This window comes from Papaver somniferum, chromosome 4, assembly GCF_003573695.1.
Source record: "Papaver somniferum cultivar HN1 chromosome 4, ASM357369v1, whole genome shotgun sequence".
Classification (NCBI taxonomy): Eukaryota; Viridiplantae; Streptophyta; class Magnoliopsida; order Ranunculales; family Papaveraceae; genus Papaver; species Papaver somniferum.
In genome coordinates this window covers 114,542,551-114,557,020 of record NC_039361.1, presented here as the reverse complement: position 1 = coordinate 114,557,020, position 14,470 = coordinate 114,542,551, and the positions used below count along the sequence as shown (strand labels likewise).

General features: G+C 37.9%; 2 protein-coding genes across 2 annotated transcripts; both read left to right on the top strand.

Annotated features, from left to right (window-relative positions):
- Positions 1-1,764: 1,764 nt before the first annotated feature.
- On the top strand, positions 1,765-2,792 carry LOC113274207 (extensin-3-like). The gene is made up of 2 exons (XM_026523668.1): positions 1,765-1,823; positions 1,981-2,792. Exons 1-2 carry the CDS (start codon positions 1,767-1,769, stop codon positions 2,620-2,622), a joined length of 699 nt encoding a protein of 232 aa, XP_026379453.1. The 5' UTR covers positions 1,765-1,766; the 3' UTR covers positions 2,623-2,792.
- A 1,590-nt stretch (positions 2,793-4,382) lies between these two features.
- On the top strand, positions 4,383-5,527 carry LOC113274206 (pollen-specific leucine-rich repeat extensin-like protein 3). Its single transcript, XM_026523667.1, has 2 exons — positions 4,383-4,516; positions 4,707-5,527. The coding sequence occupies exons 1-2, from the start codon at positions 4,460-4,462 to the stop codon at positions 5,442-5,444; spliced, it is 795 nt and encodes a 264-aa protein (XP_026379452.1). The 5' UTR covers positions 4,383-4,459; the 3' UTR covers positions 5,445-5,527.
- Positions 5,528-14,470: the final 8,943 nt, after the last annotated feature.

Genomic DNA, 14,470 nt, shown 5'->3' with positions numbered 1-14,470 from the left:
CGTACCGTTCTCAGCATTGCCACATCAAGATCTTGGCCGATTCACCAATTGGACGTCAAGAATGCTTTTCTACATGGGGACTTGTCTGAGACAGTTTATATGCATCAACCTCCGGGATTTGTTGACCCTGCTCGACCTGATTATGTTTGTCGTCTTCTCCGATCTCTTTATGGTCTCAAACAGGCGCCTCGGGCGTGGTTCCAGAGGTTTGCGACTTTCATCACAGGTTGTGGTTTTCGGGGTAGTGTTTGTGATCCATCTCTTTTTATTTACCGGTCCCGCCGGGACACTGCGTATTTATTACTATATGTTGATGATATCATACTCACTACCTCTACTGATGCTCTCCTAGCCCGCTTTATCGACCTGATGAAACTGGAATTTTCTATGACTGATCTTGGCCCGTTACATCATTTTTTGGGTATTACTGCTTCTCGTTCTTCCCCAGGGTTGTTTTTATCTCAGTCACTCTACACAAAGGACATCATTGCTCGTGCATCCATGAAGAACTGCAATCCAGTAGCAACTCCGGTCGACACACACTCTAAGCTCAGTGCTACTTCTAGACCAGCACTTTCGGATCCTACTTTATACCGCAGTCTGGCCGGAGCGTTACAATACCTCACTTTCACTCGACCGGATATATCTTATGCGGTTCAGCAGGTATGTTTATTTATGCATGACCCTCGGGAGCCACACATGCAAGCCATTAAGCGCATTATTCGATACCTTCAGGGCACTATTGATCATGGTTTGTCTCTATCGGTTTCGAATATTTCTGGCCTCACCGCCTATTCTGATGCTGATTGGGCGGGCTGTCCTGACTTACGCCGATCAACATCTGGTTACTGCATTTTTCTTGGAGACAATCTTGTCTCTTGGTCTTCCAAACGTCAAGCAACGGTGTCCCGCTCCAGCGCTGAAGCAGAATACAGGGGTGTCGCTAATGCTGTGGCTGAAACAACCTGGCTACGGAATTTACTTCTTGAGTTACATATGCCATTACAGCGGGCTACTCTGGTGTATTGTGACAATGTGAGTGTTGTCTACATGTCTGGTGATCCGTTTCAACATCAACACACAAAACATGTAGAGATTGACATTCATTTTGTTCGTGAACGGGTTCGTATTGGTGATATTCGTGTCTTGCACATCCCTTCCGAACATCAATATGGTGATATCTTCACTAAGGGTCTTCCAAGACAATTATTTATTAATTTTCGTTCTAGTCTTAGCGTTTGTTCCTCTCCTGCTCAGACTAAGGGGATGTAATAGAAGATACTTTGCCTTATTTACGGTCACAGGATATTCTCCTTAATTGACCAAAACCATAATAATATATATGGCTATTATCTCTCGAAAGGGGTAAGGGTGTTTTACCAAAACTCTGACAGGTCTGTTTTCATGCACAAAGACAGAGCCTACTTTAAGCTGCACAGCTACATACGAATAACCCCAATGAGAGTATTTGGAGACATAAGCCTCGAGGCAAGACAGAGTAGAAGGAATAGGTTTAAGTTAAAACTAACAACAATTAATAACTCGTAAACTCAGGGCTCAAGCAATAGCTGTCACTATTTTGCTATTTGATATACTAATAACTTGCTTTTTTTATCGCACTAATTAATTCGTGCACATGAACATGTTAAGTAATCACCCTCTCTGACTATCTCAAGTATCTAGTCTCTTCTTAGTTCTTACTCCCTCTATAAATACTAACACTGGTTTTCTTTAGTTCCTCACAAATTAAGTTATACAGTATAACAATGGCTTTGAAAGCTTTAGTCTTTTTCTTAGTCTCTCTTTTTGTTGTTGTATCACAGGTAATAATTTCAAGATCTATTTTTGGTTTTCATTTAATGAATGCTCCTTTTCTTGTTTTAGATCATTTTCGCTAACAATGTGTTGATGCACATAACTTCGACTAGCAAGTACTTATATCTGTAGCTAATGATATTGAATCTTGCTCTAATTTGACAGGCATCACATGGGCCTCCACGACCCCCGAAGGTTCCTGCGGTAGCTCCGGTGAGAGCTCCGTATGTGCCTCCTATCGTTAGAGCCCCACATCCACCAACTCCAGTCATAGTACGAGCTCCACCACCACCTCCTATCAGAAGAAGAACACCACTACCTCCTGTCAGAGTAAGAGCTCCACCACCTCCTGTCAGAAGAAGAGCACCACCACCTCCTGTCACAAGACGAGCCCCACCACCTCCTTACAGATCACGAGCACCATCACCTCCTTTAACAGTACGAGCTCCACCACCTCCAGTCAAAGCACGAACTCCACCGCCTCCTTATACAACACGAACTCCACCACCACCTGGTAGAGGAAGGACACCACCGCCTCCAGCCAAAGTCACATACCCACCACCGCCACCAGCCGTAGTGAAAAGCCCTCCAGCGAAGGTGCAGCCTCCAGTTCCTCTTTCAGCTTGTCGTGGACTATGTTTGACCAGATGTGGAAAACATTCAAGACCGAACCGTTGTATGAGAACCTGTGAGTCATGTTGTAAAGAATGCAGGTGTGTTCCAACCGGTACTCATGGTAACTACAAAACATGTCCACCATGTTACCATCAAAAGAGAACCAAAGACAGCAAACACAAGTGCCCTTAAATTTACCAAATGTAACAATAGCTAGATCGATCACCAGCTATTTCTTTGTACTTGGGTATATTTCCTTATTTTCCTTTTCTATTTCTTTATGTTCAACTGGTCGAGAGAGATTGATCTTGGTCCTCTATTAATAAGTTATGAATCTGATAAACTACGAATTTAAGACTGTAACCTGAATCAAGTTTTGCGTTTTGTGTTTTGCTAAAAGATTAGCATGAACCATTTAACTATGAGATGAAGAGATTGAAATGTGCGCGTTAACATCTGACACGAACTAACTTGAAATATTAACTGTGGTTGTCAGTGAGACAAAAAAAATGGGTTCCTCTGGTTCTGGACAACAGAGTGTCCAGAACCAATGAAAACACAACTTTATTGGAAGGATACGCTGTTGCCAATTGCTCGTTAGAATGGGCAGTAAACTAAATTTCCTGTACCAAACACGAAATTAACCGGTCTGTTTGCTTACAAGAAGATTCATATCGGAAGTTTGTTCATGCAATTGTGATAAGAGAATGATACTGACATTTTTGCTGCAATAACATCATATTGATAGAATAGGGACATACCTCTCTGCCCGAAAGTTCAATAACAATATATAATTATAGGCTTTTGTTAACTTGTATACTCGTATACATGTTAAGGTTTAATAAATAATTATTTTATTTTTTTGGAAATTGTGTTTTTTGTCTTATTCTATTAGAAATTGGTTTTTCTTGCACTAAAAACAATATTTTTTGTTCTCAATGCAAAGAATTATTGTTTTCAATATAATAAAACAAACAAATCTTGTTTCCAATGCAAAAAATTGTTGTTTTAATGAACCTTAACATGTATACGGGTATACAAGTTAACAAGACCCATAATTATACATCAATTACTCAAAACCAAGCTGGTTTTCCCTTTCGAGTACCTCAAAAACTGATGCGAAGTACTGAATGCTGCGAAGCTACTAAGACATTTCCTGGAAACCTATGCTAGGAAACAGAGTTGTTGTGTACATTAAATAGAAGAAGAAAATGCCAACTTCTCCTCCAAAAAGCACATACAGTACACAAAAACATAACTAGTTTAAATGGCTGTATCTTATAGGAAGCTCTTAAATTACTCCGGTAGGTCATACATGACTCGTACGCGCGCGCAATTGGATTTCACAAGCTAAGTTAGCTCATACAGTATATTTTTAGGAAGAAAAACGTAGAGGGTGCCAGGTTGGTTAAGATGGAAGGAGGGAAACCATAGGTTTTCCCAAGATGTATAAGGAGAAACCGAGAAAGTGTGGATTAGTTGGAGTGAACTTCAAGCATTTCCTTGGGCAGATATATGAGATAAGATGGATGAGCTAGCGACCACCGGTGAGGACGGGTATATGAGCGTGTCCGGTTGCCTTTTTTGGTGGTGTATTTTTCATATTTGGTGATATGGGATTGAAAAGCGTGTCGCATTGCTTGTTTAGTTTCAACGAAACAGGGAAGAATAATCCCAAAACCTCTACATTAACTTGGGCCGGCAGATCTTCTGCATACTGCTCAGTTCATTAATAAATAACCCTTTACACATAATGTCAATGGATTCAATATATAATTGGAGACAGAAATCTCGAGGCAAGAGAGAGTTGAAAGACGGTGTAAGTCGGATTCTCGCAATAACTTATGAACTCAAGCAAGCTGTCACTGATTTTTACTTATTCATTGCACTAATAAATTCATGCACATGAACATGTTAAACTAATTACTCTTTCTGGCTCTCTAGTCTCTTTGTGCTCCCTCTATAAATACCAACACTGGGATGGCTTAATTCATCAGTCAGTAGTAATATCACTACTTAAGTTGTAGATATGGCTTCAAAAGCTTTAATCTTTTTGTTAGTCTCTCTTCTTGTAGTTGCATCACAGGTAATTCAATTCCCTTGATTTATTTTCATTTCCACCTTGTAATGTTATTTTTCTTCTTCCGGCGCTAGTTTAATGTCTAGAACCCGGTTTTCGTATAAATGCAGTCATTAGAATAAGCTAACAATGTAGTAATGCACTTATCTTCGACTATCAATTATGTAAACTTATATCATTATATTCAATCTTGCAGGCATCACATTTGATTCCACCACCACCAAAGGTTCCTGCTGTATCTCCAGTGAAAGCTCCTCTAAAACCCTCATATCCACCAACTCCCGTCACAGTACGATCTCCACCACCACCTCCTATCCAAGTCCTAACTCCACCAAAAACTCCACCTGCCCCAGTCCAATCAAGAACGCCAGTACCCCCTGTCAGAACCCCATCACCTCCATTCAGAGCACGAGCTCCACCACCTCCTATCAAAGCACGAGCTCCACCATCTCCTTACACAGCAAGAACCACACCACCTCCTGCTAGAACACGAACTCCACCACCTCCTGTCAGAACTCGAGCTCCACCACCTCCTTACATCGCAATAACCCCACCACCTCCTGTTAGAACACGAACTCCACCGCCTCCTGTCAGAACTCGAGATCCACCACCTCCTTACACAGCACGAACTCCACCACCTCCTATTAGATCCATAGCTCCACCACCTCCTGTCACATCCATATACCCACCACCACCTGCCGTAGTAGAGAGCCCTCCATTCAAGGTGCAGCATCCTGTCCCTTTGTCAGCTTGCCATGGGCTATGTGTGACTAGATGTGCAAAGTCTAAAAGAAAGAAGTATTGTATGAGATCTTGTAAGACGTGTTGTAAACGATGCAGATGTGTTCCATTCGGTACTCATGGTCATTTCGAAACTTGTCCAAAATGTTACCGTGCACAGAGGACCAGAGGCAACAAACACAAGTGCCCTTAAATTTATTCAATGTAACCATAGCTAGATCACCAGGAATTTCTTTGTATTTGGGTACTTCCGCTTTGTATTAATTTGTTTTCCATTTGTTTATGATCTATCAATAAAGATCTATTTTGATTAACGTGAACTAATAAATTATGAATCTAATACAGTAAATTTGAATGAGGGAGGATCCATGTACACTCTTAGATGGACAATGTCAGACAAGATTTGTACCATTTTCTCCGTAAATCCCAAACGACAATGAATTTAAGTGTAATATTTTGATGATATGTTCCTCTTATAAGACTCTACATTCCTATAAAAAATGATCACAATTCGAGATGTATAAAATGACCATCTATCCCTTTGAATATCAACCGTTCAAATTTAACGGTTGAAATTAAAATTGGTAGATGGTGAGGTTTGCTATCTCGAATTGCGTTAGTTTTTTGTAAGAATGTAGAGTCTTATTATAAGAAAAACATATCATCAAAATATTACACTTAAGTTTGTCGTTTGGGTTTTACAGAAAAAATGGCGTAAATCTTGTCTGGCGTTGTCCATCTAAGAGTGTCCATGAGTCCTACCTCACTTTAAATTATCAAGTCTTTATTTTAACATGAACTTTTTAGAGATGAGACAAAGATATTGCAAATCACGTGCCATTGAGAGTTTAAAAGTTTGACACACGCTTTCTTGAGAAAAGGTTAATGGTTGTCCATGTTGAAAAGAAGTTGTGGGGTTCTTGAACAACAATGACCAAGGAAAAGAAAACACGAACTCGTTGCGACGATACTTTGTTGTCTTGCTGCCCGCATGTCCATTGCTGACTAGAATATATGCACAGAACTGAAAGTTTCCTATAGCTAAGGCCTTGGCTTTGCTGTAAACTCTAAAGTGTCATGTAGAGAATTTCTATCTCCATAAAAAAGAACCACAGTGCTTGCTCTAGCACGAAAGAATGAGTTTGTTTGTTAAAAAAAGAGTTCTGTTTCTCTTGCAATTGTGATAAGCGAATTGAAGTACCGCATCAACATTTGTGACTAGGTGACATTCTTTTGATCTAAGAGTAGTTGTTTGGGTCATACATATTTTAGTAGTTGTTTGGGTCATACATATTTTTGTGTGAGGGAGAGATCTAGGCAATGGACTAGTTGGTGCAATCACACATTTCATCACCACACGTGCGATGCTTCTGTGCGAAGCATGCACGTTGTCCGTCCGGTCGGATGGGCCGGGCTCGGGTATGGGTCAACCAAGACCTAAGACTTATCTTTAATGTGGAGGGCGTTTGACCCGGCGGGAATTTATTTTCTTGCTGTTTTTATGCTTATGTCAACATAATGTGCAGTTAATTTCCTAGCTATGTTTTACGCTTCTGGAAAATCTTGAATTAATTCGAATTTTATTTTGTCTTCAATTCTGATTTATTCTCTCATTAATTCACACTTAATGCACCATATTCTCGACCTTCTCTCTTCTTCCCTTTTCCAACCACTCGAATTCTTCATTCCAAAATGTTTCCAGAAGAAGCTATTATCCTTCTTCTTTTCGTCTTTTTCCCTTCGTGTGGCTTTATTATGTGCTTTGTTGTTGAGTTCGTAAGAGTGGGAAAGTGTTGTAGTGCTTATAGGACTTGCAACATGCGGTTTTATCCAGACAGTTTTATCCTGGATACGACTTCAGCACAGGGTATTAGCATCAGTTATTTTTGAGGCGTACCGATGAACTATTATGTTAAGGACAGCTTGATGATCAAGTGACTCTGTCCTTAATGTGTTGTTCAATTGAGTGTTTGTTTCAATTTCAGAAATTTAATTTTAATATCCTTTTTCAGTATTTTATTGGTGCAGTCCCAACAATCTTAACATGATATTTGTTTTCTGTAACAATGGAAAGAATGATGCTGATAAGCCTGCAAAATTCTGCGGGAAAGATTTTAAGAGGTGACAGTCAAAAATGTTATTTTCCTGAGCTGCCATTTGCTGGATTTTTATGTTTTGAAGACCTTTGATGAGACTTTGAATGAAGACGGTCATGAGTCTGAATTAGATAAATGGAAGAGGGAAAACTACATGGCTAAAATTCACATATTTAATTGTTTAGAGGATGCTCTGTACGTTTTTCTCGACGATAAGGAATTTTTTTTTCTTTTCATTTATGGGTTGTTATAGAGGCAAAATACCAAGTTGAAAACGCTGGAAGCAAGAAATTCTTGGTAGCTAGGTTCTTGGAATATAAAATGTCGAATGACAAATCTGTGTTTGATCAATTCCGTGAACTTCAGCAAATTGTCAATGAAATTCCTGCGGAAGGTATGGTGATTGATGAGAATTTTTAAGTGTCTACTGTAATTGAGAAATTTCCTTCTTCCTGGTCGGAGAACAAACGCAAACTGAGACATGAAATTGGTGAGGTCACTATGGTTGGTTTGGGTAAGAAGATTCAAGTAGAAGAATTATTATGTTCCAAGGACAAAAATGCGTCTTCTGCAAGGGACATGTCTAACAAAGATCATATGATTGAACACAAAGTCTCCAACGCTGAAAAAAGTGAGAAGAACAAACACAACTCCAAGAATGGTTCTCACAAGAAAGGTACATTTCAGAAACCTAAATCTAGCGTATTGTCCATACGGCGGTTCATTGTAGAAACCTAAGAACCTTAATAAAAAGAAAAATAATGTTACTTTGGTTGAAAACAACAAGGACGAGTTTTCTGGTATGGTGTCTAAAGTTAATTTGGTAACCAATGTGAGAGACTGGTGGGTAGACTCTAGAGCTACCAAACATGTTTGTGGAAGCAGAGATGTGTTCACCTCCTATCAGAAGGTACGGGAAGGCGAGAAACTATATGTGGGTAAACTCATCTGCAGCAGAGGTTTGTAAGAAAAGGAAAAGTTGGGTTTAATTAAGATCACTTCTGGCAAAACTCTCACATTGAATGAAGTTCTTGATATTCCCTACATTTGCAAAAATCTTGTTTCTTGTGGTATTTTAGATGATAAGTGTTTTAAAATTGTAATTGAATCTGGAAAATTGTTGTCACTAAGGGGGATTATGTAGGTCAGGGTTATAAGACCGAGGCTCTATATAAGCTTTATGTAAACTCTGTTATAATAAATAAGATTGGTTTTTCTGCTTATGTTTATGTGTTTTTAAATGTTTGGCATTATAGACTTGGACATGTAAATTACAAGTCAATGCATAAACTGGCTAACGTAGGCTATATGCCAAAATTTAGTATGGAAAAAGAACACAATTGTAAAATTTGTGTATAATCAAAATATGCTAGAAACCTTTTAGCAAAAAAGTTCAGAGAAATTCTAAACCCTTAGAATAATTCACTCAGACCTAGTTGACATGAAGTCGGTTCAAACTAGAGGTGGTAAGAAATGGTTTGTCACTTTTATAGACGACTGTACCAGGTACTGTCATATATACTTGCTTAGGGGTGAGGATGATGCCTTAGAAGCCTTCAACATATATAAACTAGAAATTGAAAACCAATTGAATGATATCATTAAAACAGTTAGCTCTGACCATTGTGGCGAGTATAAAATTCCTATCGGAGAATTTTGTGTAGAACATGGCATAATACACGAGGTCACACCTCCTTATTCACCTCAGTTTAATGGTGTAGTTGAACGTAAAAATCGTACCATTAAGGATATGATGAATTCCATGATATTTAGTTCAGGATTACCTATCAGCTTGATATGTCCTGAATAAAGTACCCTTTGGAGGATCAGATAAAACTCCATATGAATTGTGGAAAGATATACAACCTTCTTATGCATACTTCAACTTGTGGGGGTGCTTGGCTAAAGTTTCCATCTCTCCTCCAAAGAGAACCAAAATAGGACCCAAAACTGTTTGACCGTGTCTTCATAGGGTATTTTGAGCATACTACTGCATATAGATTTATAGTTGTGAGTTATGAAATTTCTAAAATTGGTATGAATACAATTATGGAGTCTAGGGATGTTGTCTTTAAAAATGTTTTTAATTGAAATTTAACTCTCGTGAGAGAGGCGTTGACCCCCTAGATGTCCCTTCAACCAGTCAGACTTTACCTTTAAAGGAAGATGAAGTAGATATTGAGCCTAGGAGAAGTAAAAGAGTTAGAACCAAAACCTCCTTTGAATCTAACTTCATAACATGCCTAGCTGAGACTGATACACGGTGAAAAGACGAGGGTACCCAAACATACCTCAATCTAAAACTTTTCCACCTATAAGTCCTTTCTCCGAAATATTTCTCCGAAAGTGATTGTCTATGGACTGAGTCGAGACAATACAACTAATCGGTTCACTTCGTGTGATCGTCTATGGATACGAGATCGAGACAATATGACAACAAGATAACTTGTGTGATTGACTATGGATACAAGATCGAGAAAACACAACAACGAAGTATGATTACTTGATAATAGGTTCAGACTCAACCAAACACAACAGGATTGCTATCAAGTAAATAGGAATAAACGTTTGTGTATTTTACTTCTAATTATAATAAAACAATTATAATTGCAAAAATAGAAAAGTAAAAGACACAACAAGATTTTGTTAACGAGGAAACCGCAAATGCAGAAAAACCCCCGGGACCTTGTCCAGAACTGAATACTCTCAGAATTAAGCCGCTATACAAAATCTAAACCAACTTCGTATAGTTGAGACCAAGCAACTAAACCTATAGTTCACCTAGTTCCCTCAGTATCCTTGCGCCTCCAACTTGTAATAAGTTACGCACTTGGAACAATTCCTTTGGTTCGTATTCCAAAAAGCAAAGGAACAACAAATCTGTTCGGTACAACTCTTTTCAAACAAGTGATATGAGTTTGACAAAAGGCTCTTCCGTTTATCCTAATAAACTCCTTTGTCAGGTTCTTAGATCTAACTCTTAACAATTACCAAAGTAATTGTCTAGACTATGCAATCAATACTCTTTATCACGAAGAAATGTATTGATGCCGATCTACTCAACTAATCAATCAAGGTTATCACAAAGATAAACCGATTATAGTTGGATCCACAGCCGATCAAGTTTTGTGCACACCAAATATTATGAACTCAAATAAGAAATCTTTTTTGTCTTCAAATATTCTTAGATCTTCAATAAACACCTGCACACAAACAAATTGAATCTCTTGTAATCAATCACACACAAAACGGAGTCTGTTAATGATGGATTATCACAAAACGTCTTTAGATCTACAAATAATTCTAAAGATCCCCGTCGATACTTCGATCTAGTTTGGGTGAATCTTATATCAGAAGAGAAGATTCTCAAGCTGAAAAAGCGGGGGTCTAACAACCACACTCAATCTTTTGCTTAGCAATCTGTATAGACAAACTCCAATATACTTTCTAGAGAATCAACTAGACAGTTAGTCTCAATCTAGATAAAAGTACATCAAAGAGTTTATATCTCAATCTCTCGATTTGATCTATACTCAAGCAAATAGAAATCTGTGAGTCTTTATCAAAGAGAGATAACTTGGATGGTACCAAAGACCAATATCCAAGTGTCAATCAATTTAAATCAACAACCAAAAGGTTGGATATTTTAATTGATTGAAAAACGCACAACCTGTATTATTTCAATTATATAAACAAATATAATGCGGAAAAGAAATAACACAGACACCGGAAATTTTGTTAACGAGGAAACCGCAAATGCAGAAAAACCCCGGGACCTAGTCCAGATTGAACATACATTGTATTAAGCCGCTACATACACTAGCATACTCCAAACTAACTTCGGTCTGGACTGTAGTTGAACCCCGACAAATCTCACACTGATCCAAGGTACAGTTTTGCTCCCAGGTCTCTGATCCTAGCAGGATACTACGTGCTTGATTCCCTTAGCTGATCTCACCCACAACTAAGAGTTGCTACGACCCAAAGTCGAAGACTTTAATAAACAAATCTGTATCACACAGAAAAGTGTACGATAATAGATAAATCCGTCTCCCACGAATATACCTACGAGTTTTGTTCCTTTTTTTGATGAATCAAGGTGAACAGGAACCAATTGATAAACCGGACTTATATTCCCGAAGAACATCCTAGTATTATCAATCACCTCACAATAGTCTTAATCGACGTAGCGAAAAAAGATATTGTGGAATCACAAACTATGAGACGAATATGTTTGTGATTACTTTTTATCTTGCCTATTGGAGATAGAAATCTCAAGCCAATTATTACAATTGTACTCGTACGATAGAAACAGCAAGATCAGATCACACAACTACAATAAAAGTAGTATCGGTCTGGTTTCACAATCCAAATGAAGTATTTAAGTCGTTAACCTGGTTTAGAAGAAGAAACCAAAGGTTAAAGGAGAATCGACTCTAGCTTAGCACAACTAGTATCACACAGAATGTGCGGGGATTAGTTTTCCCAGTTGCTAGAGTTCTCCCTTATATAGTCTTTCAAATCAGGGTTTGCAATCAATGTTATCTTGGTAACAAAGTATTCAATATTCACCGTTAGATGAAAACCTGATTAGATTCAAGCTAATATTTATCAACCGTTAGATCAAAAACATTTCTTGTTATACACAAATGAAATGCACGTTCCTGGGCTTGTGTCACCGTACCCAAACTTGTACATTAGTTGGTTCAACAATAGTTAACCAAATAGTTAGCCATATGATCACTTTCATATCAACCATATTCTTCTTCACCATAACTAGTTCAAATGACTCAAATGAACTAGTTAGGGAGCTTTTCAATTGCAAGGAAATATCATGTACTACACAAGATACAATTGAAGCAAAAACGATTTGATTCAAATGAATCGGCTCATGAACTCTATAGCAACGGTTTGCAATTGCATTCCTTAGTTTATAAAGATAAGTTCATTAAACATCGTTTTAAGACATAACCTACTCAAGTTCGCGGACTTAAGTTCCCGGATGGAGTTTACAAACTCCAACAGAAATTCTCGGGTTTGAGAACTTCGCGGACTGAGTTCGCGGACTTATCTCACACACTACTCCGGTTCACTTGATCAACAAAGTTCGCAAACTTCGGTTCAAGCAATAAGGAGTTGTACATATATGTGTTTCCACAATAATGCTTATATCCTCCAAATGGTTATATAGTCTAAACTCTCATTTCAATCATTGAAACATTCTCAGAGGACGTTATATAGTTGTTATTCACAATACATTTTTCGTCAGAGCAATTTTCAAAGTGATTGAAACATAACATGACTTTCATCACTAGGTAAAGATGAACTTAGATAAAGCTAAAGCTTTACCAACACATATTTCGAGAAATAGGTAGGCGAGGTAAACTCGACTCGAAATACCAAATGTGTATAATCTAAGTCTATATAGCAAAACAACTTTTGTCTCAAGATAGGAGATAAATAGACTTTTGAGTGATAGATAAGTTCAAGTCTCCACATACCTTTTAGTCGATGAAGATCCACTAGTTCCTTGAGTAGTCCTTCGTCTTGTATGATGATTGCCATGGAGTTCTTGAGATCAACTACACTTTCTATCCTAGTCCGAGACCTTAGCTGTAGTAGACTAGAAATCAAGACTTACAGTTTTGATCACTAACATTGAAAAACATGCTTGAGATAGCAACGCATGCGAGTTCGACCGATCAATGCTCTAACAATCTCCCCCTTTGTCAATTTTAGTGACAAAACTATCAATACATATGGAATACAAAAAATATATAAATAAACTTTTGTAGATCCTATTCCACATGCCTAATCTTGAACATTACTCGAAATCTTCGTCACTTCCAAGTACTCCAATGATCCCAAAGGTTATAAGTTTAGCATCATCGTTGTTGAAAATCCGTAGCTATAACAACGAGAAAACAAGAATTCTCAATCATTGTTATACAGTGTCATAGTATCATTACACAGCGTCAAGGTTCAATTGTATCACAACTTTAACAACAATACTATGGTGATATGTCACTCCCCCTTAGTCAATACTCCATCTCACATGGAAATTACTCCCCCTTACATAATGATCCGAAAACCATATGTATTTGTAGTGTGAACTACATATTAATTCTCCTCCTTTTTATCAATAAAATTGGCAAAGATACAAGAACGAGATCCTAATGAAATTTCCAAAAGATACATTTCATGACCAAAAGAAAGCATATATCATCTTATTTAGATGCAATCATAAAGCCGAAGCTAAATGCATTCATCAAGGAGTTTAAAGATACAAGATAACCCATATAATATTCCACAGCCGCACTCCCCACAAAGATTTGGTAATTAAGCACAAGTTCAAAAAAACTCTCCCCCATAATATGTCATTCCCGAAATAACAACAAGAGCGACCTTAATTTCAAAAAGAAAATAAGGATTTATTTGGATATAACATACTAAACAACCTGACAGAAAATCAACCTATGTAAACAAATGCAAACCTGAAGCAAACACTTACTGGAGTTCCAACTCAATTTCCCAAAATATAGAGATAAGCACAAGGGCAAGAGTCATGGAAACAACTAATGAACTAGAACAACACCAATAGACTGCCTCAAGTGTTGAAACGAAGCAGTGTCTAATGGTTTGGTGAGAATGTCAGCCAGTTGTTGTTCGGAAGGCACGAATTCCATATTTATGATACCATTCTCATAGATATATCGAATAAAATGGTACCTTATGTCAATGTGCTTTGTTCTTGAGTGCTCAACGGGATTTTCAATGATTCGAATCGCGTTAGAGTTATCACAAAAGATCTTCATTATTCCAGTATCAACTCCATAGTCATCCAGCATTTGTTTCATCCATAGAATTTGAGTATAACATGACCCAGCAGCAATATACTCTGCTTCACATGTAGACAAGGATTGTGCATTTTGTTTCTTGCTATGACAAGCCACGAGATTCAATCCTATATAGTAGAATCCCCCTAATGTACTTTTTCTGTCTTTTACACATCTTGCCCAATCATCATCTGAATAGGCAGAAAGGTCAGTGTTAGTATCAAAAGTGTAGGAAAGACCATACCCGACAGTGTGATTGACATATCGTATGATCCTCTTTGAAGATG